Raw genomic sequence first — 22,641 nt, 5'->3', positions numbered from 1 at the left:
AGGGGCAGGTCCCGGTGCACTGGGGAGCCCGACAGGCTGAGGACAGTAGGGGAAGGGGGGGCTGACATGTGTGAAGAGGTTAGGACATCTGTGGCTTTGCCGAATGACCAAGACATGGCTCCAAAACTTCCATTGGCCTTTGGGCCACCTGCCTCCAGATTAATTCGGTTATAAATGATTTGGAGCAGAGGAGAGAGCCAGGGCCTGCTCACCAAATAACCTGGCAACAGCCCCATTGCTGCAGTGGAGAGACCAAGGGAAAGGTAGCAGATCACCTCCTTCTTCCCAACACTGTACCCATGAGGGAAGCAGGCAGAAGGATTCAGTGGAAATGGTACAGACCTGGGAATGAGTAGAACCTGTGTTTTGTGGCCAGCTCTGCCACTGACTTACTGTGTCATCTTGGGCAAGTCAGGGTGGCTCTGTCCCTCGGTTTCCCCAGCTGTAACATGAGTATAATGAAACTTTCCTCCATTTGTAAAGCATTTGAGATCTATGGATATAGCTTGCTACATACATGCTCCGGGGGGATTGGGGGGTGCAAGGTGGAAGTTTCGCCTAGGGTGCAAAATATCCTTGCACTGGCCCTGGGGACACCCTGACATTAGCCTCCCCTTCCCCCCTGCACAGCAAGTAGGAGTCTCTGGGAGCAGCTCCAAGTAGGGTTACCAGACGTCCCGATTTTATCGGGACTGTCCCGATATTTGCTTGTTTGTCCCGCGTCCTGACCAATGTTAGGTCGGGACACTGGACAAACAAGCAAAGGCTCCGGAGCCCAGAAGGGCTCGCACCCTCCCCCGCCCTGACTCTGCCCCCTCCTTCCCCCATTGGCTCCCTCCCCAAATCCCCGCCTCTTGCCCAGCATGCCCAGCCCAGGCGACGCAGGGGAGTGCGGGGTCGGGGTGAGTGTGAGTCTGGCCTGGCCCCGAGCAGGCAGGACTCAGTACCTGAAGGGAGAGTAGGGGGGCGGCCCGCGGGGCCAGGCGGTGGCTGTTCTCCCCACCTGGGCAGCAGGACTCGGGAGCAGCCGCTGCTGCAGCTCCCACTGCCGCGGGGGGAGGAAGCGGCCAAGCACGTGGCGCTCAGCGGCTGCGGCTTTGGCGCCCGGGCCAGAACCCCCCGAGCCCGGGCCTGCTGCAGGGACCCAGCAGCGCGCACGCTGCGCCCAGCCCCTGGCCAGTCGTGTCTGGGCTGGCTGCCCGGCTGGTGCAGTCCCGCAGCGGAGGCATCGGCAGCCCAGCCCCATTCGTTCTCCTGCGGGACCCAAGCGGGATGGGGGGGCTGGGGCCTGCTGCCCCCACTCCGGGGCCGCCCGCAGGATTGCACCAGCTGGGCAGCCAGCCCAGACGCGACTGGCCAGGGGCTGGGTGCGCGCTGGGTCCCCGCAGCAGGCCCGGGCTCGGGGGGTTAATGGGTGCTAGAGCCGCAGCCGCCAAGCTTGGCCAGCGGCCGCTTCCTCCCCCCGCGGCAGTGGGAGCTCCAGCAGCGGCTGCTCCCAAGTCCCGCTGCCCAGGTGGGGAGAACAACCGCCGCCTGGCCCTGCAGGCCGCCCCCTACTCTCCTTCCAGGTACCGGGCCCGAGTCCTGCCTGCTTGGGGCCAGGCCAGACTCACACTCACCCCAGCCCCGCGCTCCCCCGAGTCTCCCGGGCCTCCCTCCAGCACTTGCGGAGGGAGGAGGAATCGGGGGTGGGGGATTTTTTTTTTTTTGCTCTGCCGCCATTTTTTCCCCCTCTGTCTCTGTCCCCTCCCCCCCCCCATGTCCCGATATTTGACCTGGGTGATCTGGTCACCCTAGCTCCAAGGCAGAGAGCAGGAGCAGCACATGGCAGTGCCGGGAGGGACAAGCTGAACTGCCAGCAATTGATAGCCTGCTGGGTGGCTACAGCACAGGAAACTTAAGGGAGCGGGGAGCTGATAGGGGGGCTCCCGGTCCACCCTGGTTACAAGCCCCCACCAGCTAGCTGCAACGGGCTGCTCTTCCTGCAAGCAATGAACAAAGCAGGCAGCTGCCAAACGACATTAAAAGGGAGCATTGCACAACTTTAAATGAGCATGTTCCCTAATTGATTAGCAACCTAACAATGAAACAACGTTAACCAGGATGACTTTAAGTGAGGAGTTACTGTATTTCATCTCCTCTCCTCAGCACTCCATGCCCAATGAAGAGCAGTTGGAATTTCTTAAACGTACTTGTGAAAGAGTGTATAAGAAGTGTTCACTGGCAATATAGGCGGAACTTGCTCAGTGCCTATATACGAGTCACCCAGGGCCTCTGTAATTTGCAACATCTTCTAATAGAAGATTTTTACTTGTAGTGTGGAAAATTACATCTTAAAGAGCAGTTCTTCTCTAAAAGACACTCCCTCTTTAAAGGAAAAAGTGATGGGTTTGCAAGTAAAAAGATGGGTGTTTTAGCTGTCAGCCCGGCGAGCTCATCCTGGGCAGCATAGCCAAGGTGGGTTCTTTCCTTTTCCACTAATGAAGATTCTCCAGGCCAAAGTAGGTATTTAATGATATCTGTGCACTCTGATTATCTTCCAATTATGATCTCAGTGACACCTGTGGATTCCCAGTGCCTCCAAACCATTTTGTACAAGTGTAACTGATTGACCCTGTAGGTAAAATTCAGTGCACAATTAATGCACAAGTAGAAGTATGATCCAGTTCACGGTCTCCTAACTGTTTCGGCTCTGCAAGGTTAACAGGAATAAAAGGTAATACAATTTACATTGCCCACTAAAGTGAGAAGGTCTGTGGCGGAGTATGCGCAGATGGCAGATCTCTGGAGAAAGAAAGTCTCCTTTTTAAATAGTCACTTTTTAGAGAAAACCCACATTTTAAAAGTCTCTTTGTTGTTGATGTATATTGCAAATTAGTTGTAGGTCTTTCATTCCATCACATTGAGTGGTGTATCCACTGCTTGCAACACTGAGAAGTGCCCCTCAAAGAATGGCATTATGTTTCAGTTTTCACACTACCTTTCATGATATTTTCAAATGATGGTCCAGCAAGTTTAGTGAAGGACTAGTAAGAGGCATATACAGAAGGGAATCATGCCCTTTAGTGTGACAGCTCCCAGAGGAGCGGCTGCACTCTTATTACACGGCACAAGGCAGGAAGCTCATCACTGATATTTTATAAAACGCCTTCTAATGGCACGTTGAATGGTGTATAAAGGTTTCAGACCCTACAGAAGTATGTGGTGAAATTGGTGCTAGACATAGTACATCATAATGAACTCTACACATTCTGTTTGTCAGCTTGCTGCTGTAAGTCAGACACACGATTTAGAAGTTAATGGAATTTGTGCTCTTTCCCCCCTTCTCCTTGACATAACATTTATGGATAAAGTTAAGGGGGGAGGGAGTATGTTCATTCAGCTGTAGGGCTGTTTATCCAAACCTATTTCTGAGAGCTGCAATGTGTTCAGTTACCAGGGATGTTAGTCAGGCAGGAAAATTGAAGTTGATTTCTTTTGTGCAACAGCTGCAGAACCAGGAGATGCTGAGGGCAATGATGAAGAAAGCTGAGCTGGAAATCAATGGCAAAGTGATTGAAACAGTGAAGAGGCTGGAGGATCCTGTGCAGCGACAGCGCATCCTGGTGGAGCAAGAAAGGCAGAAATACCTCCACGAAGAGGAAAAGATTGTGAAGAAGTTATGGTGGGTGGGGAAACCTCTCCTAGTGCTTTGAGCTTGTTTGGTTTTTATGCTTGGCTTTTTCCTTTATAGAATATTGATTTCACTGTGGGACTACTCATTGGGTAAGTGCTACTTAGCATGCACGCCTTTTTCTTCTTTACGTAATTCCTTGCACTCTCATAGGCTGAGAGAGAGCAGGGAGAGTCTGATTATGGTTGTAGAATTATATCTAAGTACAGCTGGGAGAAGAACAGATTTTTTGGTTTGCTGGCACTACTGAAAAAGCAGGGGGGGGAGGGTTCATTTTGGGACAAAACAAAACCCAATTTTTTCAAAAACTTTAAATAATCAAGTCAGAAAAAATTGTTTGGGGTTGAATGAAATATTTCATTTAGATTTCAACCATCTTAAAACATTTGGTTGGTTTTTAAATAAAGTTTCAAGGAAATTTTGAAACAATACTTCATTTTGAACCAAAAATCAGAATATTTCATTTTTAAAATGTCAGAACAAACCATTTCAATTTTTTTAGCCTTTTTTAAACTGAAACAATTTGGCAAAATCAACACAAATTCACAAAAAACATTGGTGTCACCAAATCTGCATTTTCAACCAAAATAAATTCAACCAGCTGTATTCTAAGTGACCATACATTGTGCAAATCAGTGGCCTCTAACTGGGTGAGGGTTCTTAGCTAAGTGATGATGGTTAGGTTCCGTCTTCAGAACTCCCCATCCATATGCCCACAACAAACATGACCCCTCAATTTCAGACACTGTCTATGGCCTCCATGTACCCAGATATTAAATAAGGTGTAATTGTAAAAGGAAAGAATAGGAGGGACTAAATTTTCTTCAAGAGAGAAAGAGGTGCAGTGGGAGATAATATTCTTAGAGTTAAATACAGTATAGAGAGAAAAAAAAACAGGAGTACTTGTGGCACCTTAAAGACTAACAAATTTAGAGAGAGTGTTCCATAGTGCATGCTAGGATATCTCATGGAATGGGCACTGATAATATGGGATGTGGGGGACTTGAAAAGGAAAAATAAATGTTAATTAAAATAAATTGTCAGTTATGTTAGTTCAGGGAAATTCTATGACCTGTGTTATACAGGAGGTCAGGCTAGATGATCTTAATGACCCCTTCTGGCCTTGGAATCTATGAGTGTTCCTCTTACCATTGTCTGCTGGGATCTTCCATGCACACCCCTACATTTAGAAGAGTATTTGCAGGATGCCATAATTTAAGACTATTTAGAAGAGGCTTCTTTCTCAATTCTGTGGCTTACTGAGATTGACGATGGCCAGTGATTTAGTGCAGCTCTGATTTTGAAAATGTGATGCAATTGGGATCTAGCTCAAAAAAAAAAAAATCAGTAAATGATCTAAATAATTCTAACACTGAGATTTTGTAAGATACTATTTAATTAATTAGTTTTTATTGCTGATCCAAATGTATATCTGGCCACACCTGAAAAATTGCTCCTTTATGTACAGAGAAACTTTATAATCAGCTTCTCACTGCAAACAGTAATCATGGTACTCTACCATACCAGCAGTTCTGATATTTATAAACAAAGAGGGAAAGCAATCTTCTGTGTTAATATATGTGTTGTCAAATGACTCAGATTTACTACAAAAGTATCGCACCTGTGATTATAAAGGATAATATTAATCTAGGAATTTGTGTTTTCTCTGCAAGATTGTGAATTTACAGTATTATATACTGTGGATATTGCTATAAATCAGCTCACAATCCTAACTGAGCTACAGACAGTGCTGTCCCCCGCCACTGTCCTGTTCATCGGTTTATTCACACACTGTGTATTAGCTAAGACTGTGTACACTCTGGGGCTGGAGTTCTCTTATGTCTACACTGCAATTAGACACCCATGGCTGGCCCAGGCCAACTTACTCAGGCTCCCCGGGGCTCAGGCTAAGAGGCTGTTTAATTGCGGTGTAGACATTCAGGCTCAGGACCCTCCCACCTCACAGGGTCCAAGAGCCTGGGCTCCAGACTGAGCCTGAATATCTGCACTGCAGCTAAGTAGCCCATTAGACCGAGCCCTGTGAGCCCAAGTCAGCTGGCACAGGCTGGCCACGGTTTTTAAATTGCAGTGTAGAGATACCCTTTGTGTTCTTTGTTCATAATAGTGCCTAGATGAACTTAGTGGTGCTATCAGGACATACACCATAAAATTACTCTTCAAATGTCAGTTGGTAACATCACAGAAAGGTTAACATTCTATATAGAAGCTTTCCATCTGACACCACTTCAGACCTATAAAGTAAATGCACAGTAACAGGACACGAAAATGTATCATTTCTCAAACTTTTAATCATTGTCCTATTGACCTCTTCCAAATCATAGTCCTACAGACTTTCCTCATCAGAGTCAAGGAGTTTCAGGGATTCAGCTACATTTGTAAAAATGTGTTAATTGCCCTGGAATATGAACTTTAGCATTGCCTGAAGGAACAGAGAGAAAAACTCTTCCAGCTTTTCTGATTCTTGGTTTAACTCTCCTCTCTGCTACTTTGAGGAATATTTCCAATTGGAAAAACAAAAATCATGGCAATTTCATATTACAAATGAAGGAGATTTCTACAAATCAATTTAAATCAAATTCACTACTAATTTGTTTCCATTGGAATCTGTAGACCTGTGCCAATTTATGTCAGAAGAGGATTGGGACTTCAGTTTCATCTCAGAGAATAGAGATATCCAATGAAGTCCAGGGAGATCTCTTAGACAGTCTGCCTTGAAGGCATGTAGAAAGTGCACTCCATGTAAACCAGATCATTTTGCATGCCTGATGATTGTACTTTCAGGCAGACATTTTTAGTAAATTAAATTGGATCTAAGCCAAAGATACAATACCTTTTTTGGATGTCAGTTACCAAATACCAGCCTCAAAGCTTGCTAGATACCAAAGGCAAATTGGGATAATATATGTCAGTCACAATTTAAGTGAAGGATACATTTATAAATAGGTTATGAAAAAGGTAATATATGATTAATAGAGGTGATAAGCATATTACAGACACGAGTCGTATGTTTTATAGATGGTTAGAAGCACATGAATAGAAGGTGTTGTAGTTGGTTATAAACCATAGTTATAAGCAGCCTATTTATAAATTATTTATAAATTGTGATAGCCGGAAAGCACAGATGTATCCAGTAAAAATGCATTAGTTACCAATGTGTTACGTGGTAAAACTACAATGCATGGTATGCCATACATATTGTACAAAGTTCTCTCTCAGAGCTAGAACATAAATTATAGGTGAAAGCTGACAGCACTTCTAATAACAATAAAATAGAATAATTGTGCCCCTTCTGTAAAATTTCAAACAGAAATAAAAATAAAGTACTCAGATTATTTTTAAGTAAGATTTCAGAATCAGAATTTAATACTAGTATTTATGATTTTACAATAATTTTGAAGAACACTAGCAATTCTGCATTGTCTAGGAGTATCCTGCATCTGTAATTGGAGTAGGTGTCATCAGCATTGCTGAATAGCGTCTCGGAATCTCTGCCTTCAGTAGGCAGGTTTTCTAGGAAAACCATATTTGCATAATCAGGACATCTGGTTTCCATCAGCCTGCAAGGTGGCATCCTTAGCATTGTGAGTGCTGACAAAATGTCCTCTTCTCTGCATTCTCATTAACTGTAGACTGAGAATAAGTATTTTCTCCCAGCGTTCCACACACTTGTCAAATTTGGTCAGAGGTGCTGGAACTAGAGGTGCTGGGGGTGCTGCTGCATCCCCCTGGCTTGAAGTGGTTTCCATCATACACAGGGTTTGTATGGCTTGTTTGGTTCAATGGACCTCAGCACCCCCACTATAAAAATTGTTCCAGCATCTCTGAATTTGGTATGAATATATTATTTCAAACCAGATATAACATATTTAAAATATATTCTAAATTTCCCTGTTATGTTCAATGTTTATTATTGTGTGTAATTGCAGTTAGAAAAAACTTTTATATGTTACTATCGGGTGTAACCCACATTTTCATACCGAAGTCTGGAAAGAACTCTCTCTTTGTGAACAAAAGTGAGACAGACACCATCCCCTGCTATTTAGATGTCTCCCTTATCCCTGTCTATGTGACAGTGGCCCTTACATGCCAAAAGATGATTGTCCTGCTCCATGCCTCCTACTGTCTCCCCATTCAAGCCAAGAGCCAATTCAAAGTTCTGGTCCTAATTTTGAGGTCTCCAGTAGCATAGGACCCAGATTTCAGAGAAGCTGCTTTTCTATTCCTGACTCTGAGGCAGCTGGGTGTATCAGGGCCATTGAAGCCATTGTTCTACGAGATGAAGTTCACAGATACGCGTGACAGAGCTATCAATGGTCCTTGGTTGTGCAGCAACCTCCTACCAGAAGGTTTGAGCTCACAGCAACGTTTTCTGGGCTTGATAATGGAAAGCTGAAGGTTTTTTTGCAAAATCCTTCCTGTGTTGGCTCTGTTCTTCAGGTGATATCCTGCTGTTTGTGTCTTCTTTATTGTGAACGGAAATGTAGGAGAAGTAGATATGTGTTATAGCTATTTTAAATTTGACTACCTCCTTCCCTGTAAAAGCAGAAGAATATCATTCAGTTGGTGCCACCTAGTGGCCTCTTTTGAGATTTCTCCTCCCTGTGTTAATAAGCGAGATGTTTTCTCTCATCTGCATTTGTATTGGGAGACCTTCCAGGCTGGTGGTCCTAAAGTGAGATCTCTCAGCTTAGGTGTGCCTTATTCACATCTGCTCCATTCTGGCACGCAGGCAGATTGAAATAACACAAATCCTTCTCTCCAGATCTTTGTAAACAGGGTTTTTGTACATTTCAGACCCTGCCTGCTCACAAGGAGCAAGTAAACCTTTCTTAGGGATAATGAGCTCTAGTCAGCTGTCAGCATCTCAAATGTGACTAAAGCACAGCACTGCCCCTAATGTAGAATCCAAAGAGCGTGCAACCGGTGGGAGAGACAAGGGGGGGTGAGGTAATATCTTGTATTGGCTGACTTCTGATGGTGAAAGAGACAAGCTTTCGAGCTACACAGAGCTCTCTTCTTCAGGTCGCTACAACAGCACTGCAAACAACTGGTGGGAGGCATTCATCGGTGTCAGCTACAGGGCCGCCCAGAGGAGGGGGCAAGAGGGGCAATTTGCCCCGGGCCCCACAGGGGCCCCCATGAGAGTTTTTCGGGGCCCCTGGAGCGGGGTCCTTCACTCGCTCCGGGGGGGCCGGAAAACTCTTGCGGGGCTGGGCCCAGGAGCTTCTTCCGCTCCCGGTCTTCACTGGCGGGGGGTCCTTCCGCTCCGGGGCGGAAGGACCCCCCACTGGCGAATTACTGCTGAAGCGGGACCCGCCGCTGAAGTGCAGCCCGGTCTTTGGCGGTAATTCGGCAGCGGGGGGCCCTTCCGTTCCGGGACCCGCCGTCAAAGTGCCCCGAAGACCCGCGGCGGGGACCCCCTGCCACCGAATTACCGCCGAAGACCGGGCTGCACTTCGGCGGCGGGTCCCGCTTCGGCGGTAATTCGGCGGCGGGGGGCCCCTGCTGCGGGTCTTCGGGGCACTTCGGCGGCGGGTCCCGGAACGGAAGGGCCCCCCGCTGCCGAAGATCCCAGGCCCCCGGAATCCTCTGGGCGGCCCTGGTCAGCTATATAACAAAGGTTGGGTGCTGACTGGATGGAAGTTACGAGGAGCACTGTGAAATTCACATGCTGTATTTGCGTGCCATAGCCTGCCCCAAGGATTAGTCCTTAGGGTAGAGATACTGTGGAGCAAAGACATGCATTTATAAGGGCAGAGTGCAGGACACAGGTGCTGGAGTCCCAAAAAGCTGCTATTTGTTCTTTGGCTTTCCATAATTAATTAGTTGGGCTGCTTATGCCTTTTTCAATCTGTTGTCAATTTCCTTACCCTTTTCTTGACAACTGAACAGTGTAATACGGCTCTCTTATATCTATCTAGGTTTTTGTGTCATGCCCATCACTGTGATATCTGCGTGCCTGGCTGTCACATACAGTCACTGATTGTTGTTGTTATTACCTAGTTCTTAAATAGCACTTGTCATCCATTGATCTCAAAGTGGTTTACAAAAGAGGTAAGTAATCATTAGCCCCATTTTACAAAGGGAGAAACTGAGGCATGGATAGATGAATGCTGAATTCAACACATCTGTGTCCACTCCTGTTTCTGAATTGTCCAAGAGCAGCTTATGATTTTCTCAGATATAATTTGGTATTTGCTCTTATCTGACAAATAGTTTGTACAAATAACCTTGGTCTGTGGATTGTTAACGAGCTGTTTGTGGCATGTATTTGATAGTCAAGCTCTGGTGTCAATTTTAATTGGACATGTAAGTCACATGCTTGTCACTGAATGGGTGCGTGTAACTCTTAGACTCAGCATTCAGATGTGATTACTTACATGTATCAGTTCAATGTATTCAGGATATTCTCTAGTATTAACATAACATTTGCTGTTTCTGAGAATATTCCTGCTAGTAAACTCATTAGCTAAAATATGCCGTGAAAGTGGTCACAAAATGGGTGTGAATGGAGGCAGGTTTTTATCAGAACAAATATTCATGACTTGGGGGGCAGGGGTTGTGTGTTTGTTCTGAGGTAGTCACACAGTGCTACAGTTTATGTTTGTCATTTGTGCCCCCTGGTGTCAGGGCAGCGTATTCACATGGTGGCCTGTTCCTTGCAAAACCTCTCATAACATGTGCTGCCTCTGTGTATTTTATTATCCTCAGCATGTTCCCAAACCCCAGTGTGTTGAGAGGAAGTTGCCCTGCTGGGAAGCTGGAGTTCTAGCTGTCTCACACACCCTCCTTTTAGGCACTCATTGTTATTTTCGGTATCAAGCTAGTAAGGGGTCAGTAGCAGTTTTAAGGTGCTGTGATATTTCTGATCCAGATTTGTCCATTCGATTCCAACTATTTTCACAAAACAAAACTCAGTACAAGTTCTATTTCTGCTTGTTTTTTTAAACAGTGAGCTAGAAGCTTTTGTTGAAGAGCTGAAGAAGGACTCTACTGCCACCAACAAGATAGTGACGTTGAAAGATGTTGAAGATGGGGCTTTTCTTCTGCGGCAAGTAGGAGAAGCTGTTGCCACCCTCAAAGGTGTAGTTTCCCTTTTATGTTTGGTTTGATTGTTGTAACACTTGGGAGTGATGTAGGTTTGTGTCTTGATCTGAGAATTGATCTTTGCCTTCTTCAAAAAATCAATTAAAGGTCTTGGGGGTCTGAGTGTGTGATCTCTGTGTGCAGGCGGGTACATAACTATTGAATACACACGCATGTATCCAACTCTTTTTTTTTTTTTTAAATAGCGTTTGTCACTTTCTCTTGAACTTGGTGGTTCTTGTTTTCATAGGCGAGTTTCCAACATTGCAGAATAAAATGCGGGCGATCCTCCGCATTGAAGTGGAAGCCGTGAGGTTTCTGAAGGAGGAGCCCCATAAACTAGACAGCTTGCTGAAACGAGTCCGCAGCATGACAGATATCCTTACCACGCTGAGGAGGTGAGCTGTTTTTCAGAACTCTGAACAGTTCCAGCAAGGAGCACTGCAAAGCCTTTTCCATTCAGAGTCAAAAGGTTTTCAGAGCCATGACTTGTTTATAAGGTTGTATATGTAGCCCCTCCCCGAGGCATAGCTTTTCTCTCTCTAGTGCTTGCTATCACCAATACCTGGAGCAACTTTTCCCCACTCTTTGCAAGGGTTGGGTCCTGGGTTCTTTTCTGATGCCTGGTGACTCCTCACTGTGCCAATACACAGGGTGCTGTCCCTAGAGAAGGAAGAGCAAGTAGTGTAAAAGCCCTGTACGTAAGGGATAATAAGATAAATGAAAACAAACCCCAGCAAAGAAATAGCAGACCAAAAATAACAGCATAATAAAAAGCGGGGGCTTACTGGGACAGGAAAATAGGGGAAGGAAAGAGTTATGGTTAACTAATACATTTATGAAAAAGCCAGTTCTCCATTTCCTAACACTCACCAACCTCTGGCACCCTCTTAGGCACCTCCTTGAGGCAGATGGTAGGCTGATGTTGAATGTCCTGAGATGGAGTGTTGCCGTGCTGTGGCATTTGTCAGCCTAGACTGAAGTCCCCTGGGTGGGCAGGGTCCTCTCCTGACTCCAGCTGGACTTGCTGTACCCTGGTCTGGAATCCTCCTGGGGTCTTGGCTGGCTCTCGGTAGCCAGTACCAGGTTGTATCTCTCACTCTGCTGGATGCTGGTCACTTCAGTGCTGGAACTTCCTGATCCATGCAGTTGAAGTCTTATAGGAGTCCAAAATCTCCCTTAGCGAGGAGTGAGAGTTTAGCAGAAACGTCCCTGAGCTGTGCTGCCTCTCTCAGCTTCCAAACTAAAACTGAGACTAAACTTGGTCCATTGGTGTAGAGTCAGACTACCCCCCCACTGGGGGCTGTATAGCTCTGGCTTGTTGATCCAGTGACCTTCTTGTCCAAACCGCACCAACAAGGCATTCTAATTCCTTCTGTCCCCACCCCTGACTCCAAGCACGCTGGGAAATGAGGTCAGAGGATCTTGCTAGCCATTATTGTTGTAGTCCTTCCATAAGGGCCCCTAGAGGTTCAGTCTGGAGTGCCAAGAGCTGGGGGTTAAATATGGGTTCCTCTTAGAACTTCCTAACCACATACTGAAAATCATGACTTCAGTTGTTCCATGTAAAGTCTCTGTCTAAAGCAGCTACAATAGTCTAGTAGACCCTAACTAGGGATGGATTGAATCCAAAGCCCTGACCAAGATATCCCTGACCGTTGGGTAATTTGGCTCAGGAGCTATGCAATGTGTGTTTGTGCCCATCTCTAACCCAGTCGGTTGTAGACATTTTACAACAATTGGTGTTAGATCAGGCACACTTTGAGTGCACAGCATGAATCTCCCAAAATATAACACTAAGAAATAGCTAACACAAAGCATCGCTAACATGATGTTAGCATCACTAACAAGTTTTGGTTTTTCCTAGAGAACGGGAAACAAATAGCAAATATTTTTGGGTATGCTCATGGTTTCATGGAATTCTTTACTCTGGGCTTTGGAAATGAAAGATGTGACAGAAACATATAAGCCATACTTGAGATTTTTCAACCACTAAGTACAACTATTATCCATGTTTATCAGAAAACACGAGCAGCAAACAAATGCTAATTTTGTGAGGTAATGAGAATTGAATTTTCTTGCCAATGGCAACCCTGAAATAGTCAGCACCAAGGGATCAAAGTATATTATTTTAGTAACTTTCACCTAACACCTACGCTATAGTAAAATCTAAGTTGTGTGTGTGTGTGAAAGAAAGAAACAAAGTGCGATAAATTTAAGGCTTAAGATTGGCATCTTTATTCTAGAAAATATCTTAGAAGAGATATTCCTGTATTGGCAGAGGGATGGACTAGCTCATCTAACCTGTCTTTTCTATTCTAATTTCTCTGATTCTATTAATTATTTATTTATTCTGCCATGCTTACATCAGAAAATACCGATTGTGACGGGTTCGGTCACAGAGACCCCCTTGGGACTGTCACCTGATGTGCTGAAACTACCTCTGAGCCCGTTTTCTTTGTCAGCTTGGGACTCCAGAACCCTGCCTTGTTGAGCCAGACATGCTAGTCTGCTGCAACACAGATCTAGGGGCTGGTCCACGCCCCGAAAGCTGCAGACTTTAACCAAAAACTTCTCAGCAAGTCACCTATCTCCAGACACCCAGTTCCCAATGGGATCCAACCCCAAATAAATCCATTTTACCTCGTATAAAGCTTATACAGGGTAAACTCATAAATTGTCCATCCTCTACAACACTGATAGAGATGCACAGTTGTTTGCTCCCCCAGGTATTAATCACTTACTCAGGGTTAATTAATAAACAAAAGTGATTTTATTAAGTATAAAAAGTAGGAGTTAAGTGGTTTCAAGTAATAGACAGAACAAAGTAAGTTACCAAGCAAAATAAAACAAAACACACAAGTCTAACCCAAATACATTTAAGAAACTGAATACAGGTAAATCTCACCCTCAGAGATGTTCCAATAAGCTTCTTTCACAGACTAGATGCCTTCTTAGTCTGGGCCCAATCCTTTCCCCGGTATAGTTCTTGTTAGTTCTTGTTAGTTCCAGCTCCTTTTATAGCCGTGGCACAAGAAGGAAATCTTTTGTCTCTCTGGGTCCCCACCCCTTCCTTCTAAATGGAAAAGCACCAGGTTTAAGATGCAAAGAGTTCTGTGGCACCTTATAAACTAACAAATGTCGGAGCATGAGCTTTCATGGGTGAATACCCACTTTGTCGGATGCATCCAACGAAGTGGGTATTCACCCACAAAAGCTCATGCTCCAATATGTTTGTTAATCTATAAGGTGCCACAGAACTCTTTGCCGCTTTTACAGATCCAGACTAACACGGCTACCCCTCTGAGGTTTAAGGTGGATTCCAGTACCAGGTGACATGGTCACATATCCTGTGAGACCCCAAGCCTCCATTCTTCCTGGCTTGACTTACACGAACACAGGAAGGCTTACAAGTAAACAGAGTGATTTACAACCAATTGTCCTGGTTAATGGGAGCCATCAAGATTCCAAGCCATTATTAATGGCCTAAACGTTGCATAGTTACAATAGGACTTCAGAGTAATACTTCATATTTCTAGCTTTAGATACAAGAGTGATACATACAAATAGGATGAAAACACTCAGTAGATTATAGGCTTTGTAATGATACCTTACAAGAGACCTTTTGCATGAAGCATATTCCAGTTACATTATATTCACACTCATTAGTATATTTCCATAAAATATATGCAGTGCAACATCACACCTATAACCTTTTAATTTCTAGTTTCCTCACACTTGAAAATTACCAAATTGATTTCTGTTTCTAACTGGGTGGGAGAAAAGAGAGTTTTTGCCAAAAGTATATTTTGTATCCAGATTACAGCCAATAAAGTTAATATATAGCAAATGACTGGACTAATTATATGCAAATTTAATAAATAATGAATGATGATGTGTGTGATTTGTTTTGATAGACATGTTACAGAAGGTCTGCTGAAGGGCGTGGATCCTTCTCAAGCCATGCAATACAGTGCCATGGAAAAGGCAACAGCAACCGAAGTTCTGAAAAATCAAGAAGAGCTAATACGTGTCCCTGGATACCCACAGCAAAACATAGCTGGAGTTACAGCAGAGGTGCAAGGGTCTTCAGTCAAGTCAGAAGTTCTACCCTTAATGACAGTTCATCATGTACAGAGCTCTCCTGTAGTCATACATCAATATCAGCACTCTTCAGCACTGGTCAACCATACCCAGAATTCACCTTTGGTCACCAGCCATTCTGTAGGTTTGTCAGCAACAAGCCATCACACCCCCACCATGCCAGTCACTGTACTGGAGTCCACAGCAGCAACCCAGCAATCACAGACGTCTCAGTCACCACAGGTCAATGGTTCCGTAATGCAAAGCCTTTTTATTGAAGAAATTCACAGTGCAAGTACCAGGAACCGAGCTGTATCAATTGAGGTACAGTGTATTCTCTTTAACCAGATATATTCTCTTTGGGCCCAAGCTTGACTTTACTGGGTGCTGCCAGCATGCATTTGAAACCTTAGGTAGGATTTTCAAAATACCAGTGGACCTAGGTATCTGATATCCAAAGAAAAGTCCATGGGAGTTGAGCCCATAACTTCCATAAGCACTTCTGAAAATCTTACCCCTTATTTTGAACAAAGACAAAATGTAGTGTCATTATAAAAAAAAAAAAAGCCTGAGGTGCCATTTCTGAGTGCTCTGTTGACACTGAAGAAATGATTACTAGAGTCAGGTGATTACTTTCTTTTAAATCCCAAACTAAAAATCATGTTAACCAGGAGTGAAACCTATAAATCCCCTTCTATTATTATTGGGCAGGTGTTAAGTGATTAAAGTAGGATTTTTTCAGGAGTGGGGTAAGTGGAGGATTTAACATCAGCCTGGAAATGCCTAGGTAAGATTTTATATATATTAAAAAGTATGGAAATGCTCAGTAAGGTCACCCAAACAACTGGAATTTTGTGAAGTTGGGGAGCTGTGTAGTACATGGCTCTGGCCCTTCACATTTTTGTGATACACAAGTATGATTTCCCCCACCATCCCATGCTCCAGGTGCGTAATCTACCTAATTTGAGTCCAGTCCTTACCATGTTAAAAGTATTTGTCTGTTAAGTGTCATGGTAACATGGCAGGCAGTACATTGTAGCCACACTTCAAAATTTGAAATCCTGTATACTTTTGGGGTTGGGGGATGTTTTGACCAATCTTCCAGAATGTGGTCTTTTGATTAAGATATTTAAAGGCCTCCCTTTTTCCTTTCACTGCATTTGGTCTTAAAGAAGGCTGGAGTATTTTGCTATAGCTCCATAACAACACTTTCCATTAAAGGTGTGCCTGATCAGGCCATCTACTCGAGTAAGAAATCCCAGTTAGATCACCTCTCAATTTTGAGTCACTGATTGGAAGATGATACACAGCATGTCTAGGACTTCCTTGTGGCTTATGGTGGCTTGGTGCTGGGAAGACACAGGAGCAGAATTAAAGATGTTTGGGTGATCTTAGCACTGCATATTTCCATACTTTCTAATGCTTGATTATTTTTCTCTGTCACTTTAACATGGAATTTCCAGTTGGGGCTGTTGAGGGAAAAAACAACATGCTGTTAAGGGCTTTCTCCTTAAGCAGTGGCTAAATATTTAGGACTCTATCTGCAGGTCAACATCTGCTGTGTATTGCTATAAGAAGTCACAAGAAATACTTACATAAGCTACAGTGCAGGTAGATAACTTTTTGATGCAATGAGTAAAGTATGTGTAGCCTCCATCACAAAACAAAAATAAACAGCGAACTAAGTAAATTAATCTGGAGCCAGAGCATTTTTCATCAGTTTTTTAAAAAAGAAACAATTATTGCTCCTGTATGGAGTTTTGTCAATATTTTTTTGTGGTTGTTCCTAGCAACGTTACCCCAAATGCTTACACCAAGGTGAGCACAATGGTAACTGTGATATATGTTTTTAAAACAATATGTAACAGGCATTGTCTGTTTTTAAACATTAAACACTATTTTGCATGGCTATAGCATTTTTCGTCTGTGTATCTCAAAGTGCATTACAAATATTATTAATAAGCCCACCAAATACCCTTGTGAAGTCATGGGTATTATTATCCCCATTTTACAAATGAGGAAACTGAGGCACAGAGACTTGCCAACAAATAAATAATAGCTTTCCTTCAATTTTTGAGTAAATGTTTTGTGCCTGCAGTAGTTCAGAAAGAAACCTATAGGAGGTAATGCAGTCTGTAAGTTTTCTCAGGCTGATTTGACTTGCAAGGAGTGCTCTATAGGAAACAATGGTGCTAGCTGAGTTCTGGAGGCCAGAGCAGTAGAGTATGTTAAAGTGTGCTGAACAATAGGCAGTGAATGTTTGATGTGAAATATTGCTCACTAGGAACCGAACTGAAATCAGAAACTTCTGTTACTTCACTACAGACCAATGCTGAGAAAATCTAACCAGTTTTGATTCATAATGTTTATATTTGGAGGTGTAGAAGTAACAGAGTAGAGACCAATGAAATCAGAACACTAACCAAATGCTGTACTTCTTTTTAGAAAGCAGAAAAGAAATGGGAAGAGAAAAGACAGAACCTTGATCACTATAATGGAAAGGAGTTTGAAAAACTTTTAGAAGAGGCACAGGCCAATATCATGAAGTCAATCCCTAACTTAGAGATGCCTCCGCAGTCCACAGCCTTGCCAAAATTGGAGGCGGTGGATAAATTAGAGGTTTCAGGTAAGGTTTGCAGTTGTGAACTGAGGGTTTGCATCTTTGAGAAAATTAAATGAGAAAAGTTTTTTTTATTAAAATGATAATTTAAGTTTATATATTTACTTAGCACCTTTATCAATATCCTAGCCTTCCCTGTGAGACAGAATGGGGGATATGTCCTGGGAAGCAGGAACTCTGTAGAGGATGCAGCGGTCATGCTGGTTCACCAGCTAAACCTGAGCTCCTGGGGTGATGCTGTAGCTAAGAGGGTGATTGCAAGCAATGTTCCCTTTAAACTGCACAGTGGAGCAGCAGTCTTGTGTATACAGCGCAGGTCCGAATCCCTGCTGCTCACATCTCCTCAGTGCGGCCCCAGAAGAGATATGGCATGACCTTTTAAGAACCTGTTCTGCTTGGTCCCGCTACCCTGTGACACGGCGTGTGTGCCCCCCTCACCTCCTCGCTCTGGGGGAGTTGGGAGTGTTTTGGGATGGGGACGCACGCAGCTGGGAAAGGGTGGTGGCTCCAGAATGCACCTTGTGCAAGAGCTCAGATGAGGGGCCTGGACGGGCTCTGCCGTGTCAGCCCAGGGCAGTGCAGGCTGCAGAGCTGTAGCCCAATCAGGCCAACGTACCAATACCCCAACCCAGCCCACCCACATGCCTGGCAGTTGGTTTCCAGGGACACAGTGGGAGTGGGAGCAGAGGGAGCTGCAGCCAGGGACCCTTCCTGGGTGCGCCTGGGGTGGTGGGGGGTGGTCTGAAACCCCCAGCCGCAGGGAAGTGCAGTCTGACACCACCCCACCCTCCACATACAGACCCCTGGCTAGGCTCCTCAGGCAGCTGCTGCAGAGTGAATCACCTTCCTCTGGGACCCTGCCACTGGTGCGGACAGGGACCAGTGTGTGATGCACACACATCTGCACCCCACCCACCCATACACAATTCCCCTGCATGTTTCTCAGCCTTCCCATAGACACCCCTTCAGACTCCTCACCACAAATCCATACCCTGCCCCTCACCCCAACCCTCACCACGCACACACACCATACCCCTCACCAAGCACACTTACATAGCCTCCAACACACCCCCAGACCCCTCACCACACCCCCACATGGACTCGCACACACACAACCCCCCACCCTGTGCACAGTCTTCAACACACACACATATAACCCCCCCATGTGTGCACGCACACACAGTCCTCCCTGCACACCTCTCACAACATTCATAACACCCCTCATCCCCCGACACAAACACACGCAATCCTATACAAAAATGTAGTACTCGGTGGAGTTTGTATCTGGCTCAGTACAAAAAATACAATTTAGAGGGAACACTGAATGTACCATTTGAATGTATAAACAGGGTAAGATCAAGTACAAGTAGACCGGTTATATTACCTTTGTATATGGCATTAGTGAGACCAAACTGGGATACTGTGTTCACTTCTGGTATCCACATTTCAAGAAAGGTGTTTAAAATTGCAAAGGGTTCAGAAAAGAGCTACAAGAATGATTTCAGGTCTGGAAAACATGCCTTTACAGTGAGAGACTTCAAATATCAGTCTTTATAGTTTATGAAGGAGAAGAGTAAGAGGTGACTAATGTTTCTTTAATCTAGCAGACAGACTTAACAAGATCCAGTGGTTGGAAGATGAAGCTAACACGTTCAGATTAAAATTAGGCACAACATTTTAACAGTGACGGGAATTAATACTTGGGACCATGTATTTAGGAATTTGTTGGATTCACTCTCACCTGAAGTCTTTACGTCAAGATAGGATGGCTTTCCAAAAGACATGTGCAGCCAGTAATTATGGGCTTGATGCAGGAATTACTAGGAGAAATCCTGTGTAAATTTAGTCAGACTTCCTGTGATATGCAAGAAGACAGACTAAATGTTCATAATGATAAAAAATCATAAAAAATGTGGGGCTGGAAGGGACTTTGATAAGTCATCAAGTCCACCCCCATGCACTCTGGCAGGACCAAGTAAACCTAGACCATCCCTGACAGGTGTTTGTCCCACTTGTTTTTTTTTAAATGTCCAATGATGGGGATTATACAACCTCCCTTGGAAGCCTATTCCAGATCTTAACTATCCTTATAGTAAGAAAGATTTTCCTAATATGTCATATAAATCTCTCTTGTTGGAGATATGAGCCCATTACTTCTTGTCCTACTTCCAGTGGAAATGGAGAACAATTGATCACCATCCTCTTTATAACAACCCTTAACGTATTTTGAAGACTGTTATCAGGTTCCCCCTCATTTGTCCTTTCTCAAGACTAAACAGGCTCAGGCTTTTTTAACCTTTCTTCATAGCTCAGATTTTCTAAACTTATCATTTTTCTTGCTCTCCTCTGGACTCTCTCCAATTTGTTCACACCTTTGCTAAAGTGTGGTACTCAGAACTAGACACTACTCCAGCTGAGGCCGCACCAGTGCTGAGTAGAGTAGGACAATTACCTCTGATGTCTTACATACAATACCCCTGTTAATACACCCCAGGATGATATTAGCCTTTTTCACCTCCGCATCACACCACTCACTTATATTCCATGTATGATCTACTATAACCCCCAGATCCTTTTCAGCAGTACTACCATCTAGCCATTTATTCCCCATTTTGTAGTTGTACGTTTGATTTTTTTCCTTCCTAAGTGAAGTGCTTTTCAGTTGTCTTTATTGAATTACATCTTGTTTAATTCAGACCAATTCTCCAATTTGTCAAGGTTCTTTTGCATTCTAATCAAAACCTTCAAAGTGCTCACAGCCCCAACCAGCTTGGTGTCATCAGCAAATTTCTACTTCCATTATGCAAGTCATTAATGAAAATACTGAATAGTACTGGACCCAGTCATTAAAGAGCTCCTGCTGGAGCTATACTGGCTTCTTACTGTTCTTCCTAGCTTTCCTTCGCATTAGGATAGTTTTGCAATTGTGACTTCTAATCTCCTTGAGAAATGGCCTGCTCTCATGAACTCCTTATCCTCTTAGATTTTCTTCCCATGGAATCTTACCTAATAGTTCTTTGCATTTGTTAAAGTCTGCTTTTTTTTGAAGTCCATTGTCCTTATTTTGCTACTGTCACTGCTTCCTTTATTTAGAATCATGAACTCTATTATTTCATTATCACTTTCATCCTCGTTACTTTTCACCATCAGATTTGCCACCAATTCCTCCCTGTTGGTCAGAATCAAGTCTAAAATGGCTGTCCCTCTGGTTACTTGCTTCACTTTCTGAAACAAAAAGTTGTCCCAGATTTTGTGTTTTGCTGTTTTACATTTCCAACAGATGTCTAGGTGGTTAAAGTTCACCCCCCTTACTACCAGGTATTGTGTACAGTTCAGTGAGATGACTGGCTTCTAACAGCATTTGCTTGTGTGGTGAATGGCACAGCATAGAAAGAATCAGAGAAAATAAATATTATATGGGTGCACTGAGCTGTGACAATGTCTGAGAAGGTGTAAAAGAGGATAACAAAGAGGAGCTTTTGTTACTTACATATTTAACTAATCCATTTTTAGAATAAGAATTTGCATGGTGTCCAGCTAGCAGATTTATGGAAAAATTTGATGAAATGATGGGACATCTGCCTTCTGTTTTGCATAATGAATCCTATAATAGTCACATAACTTAAAGGAATAACAAAGCTTTTCCTTACTTAATTCCTTGATTAAACTTTTCACATACCACTCAAATCTTCTACAGTTCAGAAAGAAAGTTTCAACATGCTACTGCCTACTCTAGGCTAGAAAAATGAGTGACATATGGGAAGACAGACCACCTACTTTACTAATAGAGTACACAGAGTATGTTAGCAACCAATTAACAGGGTGCTTTGTATGCTCTTACACAGAGCACAGATGGATCATGTTGCTAGAAAACATGGTCTCAATTGCTCTCCATCCAGAACAGATTACGAAATTGAAATATTTATCCTGGAAAATTAAGGCTAACATTTAAAAAAATGAGTGCTTGAAGTCAGGCTCTTACATCCAATTAGTGCACCTGAATAAGTGGCCTAATTTTCAAAAGTGTCTAAATTTGGACATGGGCTTGATTTTAGGCATCTGTTTTTGAAATCTTGGCTCTATGTATTTTTGAGATTCTTATTCAGTATTTCTTTGAAACCATTGTCTCTTTAATTTTTCCCGTTAGGGTGACCAGATGTCCTGATTTTATAGGGACAGTCCTGATCTTTGGGTCTTTTTCTTATATAGGCTCCTATTACCCCCCAGTCCCTGTCCCGATTTTTCACACTTGCTGTCTGGTCACCCTATTTCCAGTGGAGGTATAAAGCTAAATCATCAGTCAGTTCCAATCTTTCATCTGTTGCTATACCTGATGGGAAAGAATTGACACAAAAGGTGCCAAGATTATTAAAATTACTCGTGGTTTTGGGTGCCCAACATGGGATGCCCTCGAGGTGCCTGATTTTTCACAAACTGCTGCGCCTCTGCCTTCTGAAAATCATGAACTGTTAAAGTGTCTCAAATTAAGCACCCAAAATCACGTCACTCTTAATAACCTTAGCCAAATTGAATTATACTTGTTTGCCCTTAGCCTCCTCTGCACTCTAGCAGCATGACTCAGCGGGAGGGGGGGAATGCTTGCTGTTTCCTCAAAGGTTTATAACATAAAAATAAAATAACTTTAACAGAGAAAACAGAAGAACACCCAGCCTTGGGTTCTACCTAGTCTTATGCTCTATTACAGCCTCTCCCACGCAAAGAGAGGTGTGGAAGCTGATCTGACATTAACCCCTTGTTCACCAAAGGCCAGGTAGTGCACCTGCACCTGTCACACTTACCACCTCAATTTTTCCTCCTCCTGGTTCCCTGTCTCTTTCCTTTTTATTTGCCAGTTTTAAAAATAGGGAAGGCACTGGTGTGGGTTACACAATAGAAATCAATCTGCCGCCGTTCCCTCCATGCCTCCTATTCTTTCATCATTCTTATTTTCAAGTAACTGCAGGGAAAACGGTGGACGCTCTAGCGCTTAGGATTTGCTGCATTTGTAAGGCTGGCAGATTGGACAAGCCTGTGAAGGAGCTGTGACTTCCACAGGACCTACCACCCATTAGCTGTAAGCGTCTGGGACGCCAAATTGCTGTGTGTCATGTGTAAGGGATAAGAGAATAACTCTAATTCCTTTAGCCTGGAATTCAAG

The 22,641-nt window shown here is 43.8% G+C and overlaps 1 protein-coding gene across 17 annotated transcripts in view; it reads left to right on the top strand.

The window, feature by feature from the left end:
* KIAA1217 (KIAA1217 ortholog) overlaps positions 1-22,641 on the top strand; it is a 507,222-nt gene that overhangs the window by 466,906 nt on the left and 17,675 nt on the right. For all 17 annotated transcript variants that reach the window (XM_039523556.1, XM_039523564.1, XM_039523562.1 and 14 more), the window contains 5 exons: positions 3,489-3,664; positions 10,647-10,777; positions 11,031-11,178; positions 14,698-15,187; positions 17,309-17,489. In XM_039523556.1, coding sequence (XP_039379490.1) covers positions 3,489-3,664; positions 10,647-10,777; positions 11,031-11,178; positions 14,698-15,187; positions 17,309-17,489 — 1,126 coding nt within the window. The remainder of the gene's footprint in view (positions 1-3,488; positions 3,665-10,646; positions 10,778-11,030; positions 11,179-14,697; positions 15,188-17,308; positions 17,490-22,641) is intronic.

This window comes from Mauremys reevesii, linkage group 2 (assembly GCF_016161935.1).
Source record: "Mauremys reevesii isolate NIE-2019 linkage group 2, ASM1616193v1, whole genome shotgun sequence".
In the NCBI taxonomy this organism is placed as follows: domain Eukaryota; kingdom Metazoa; phylum Chordata; order Testudines; family Geoemydidae; genus Mauremys; species Mauremys reevesii.
The sequence above is the reverse complement of the archived record's forward strand: the minus strand, read 5'-3'. Positions and strand labels throughout refer to the sequence as shown.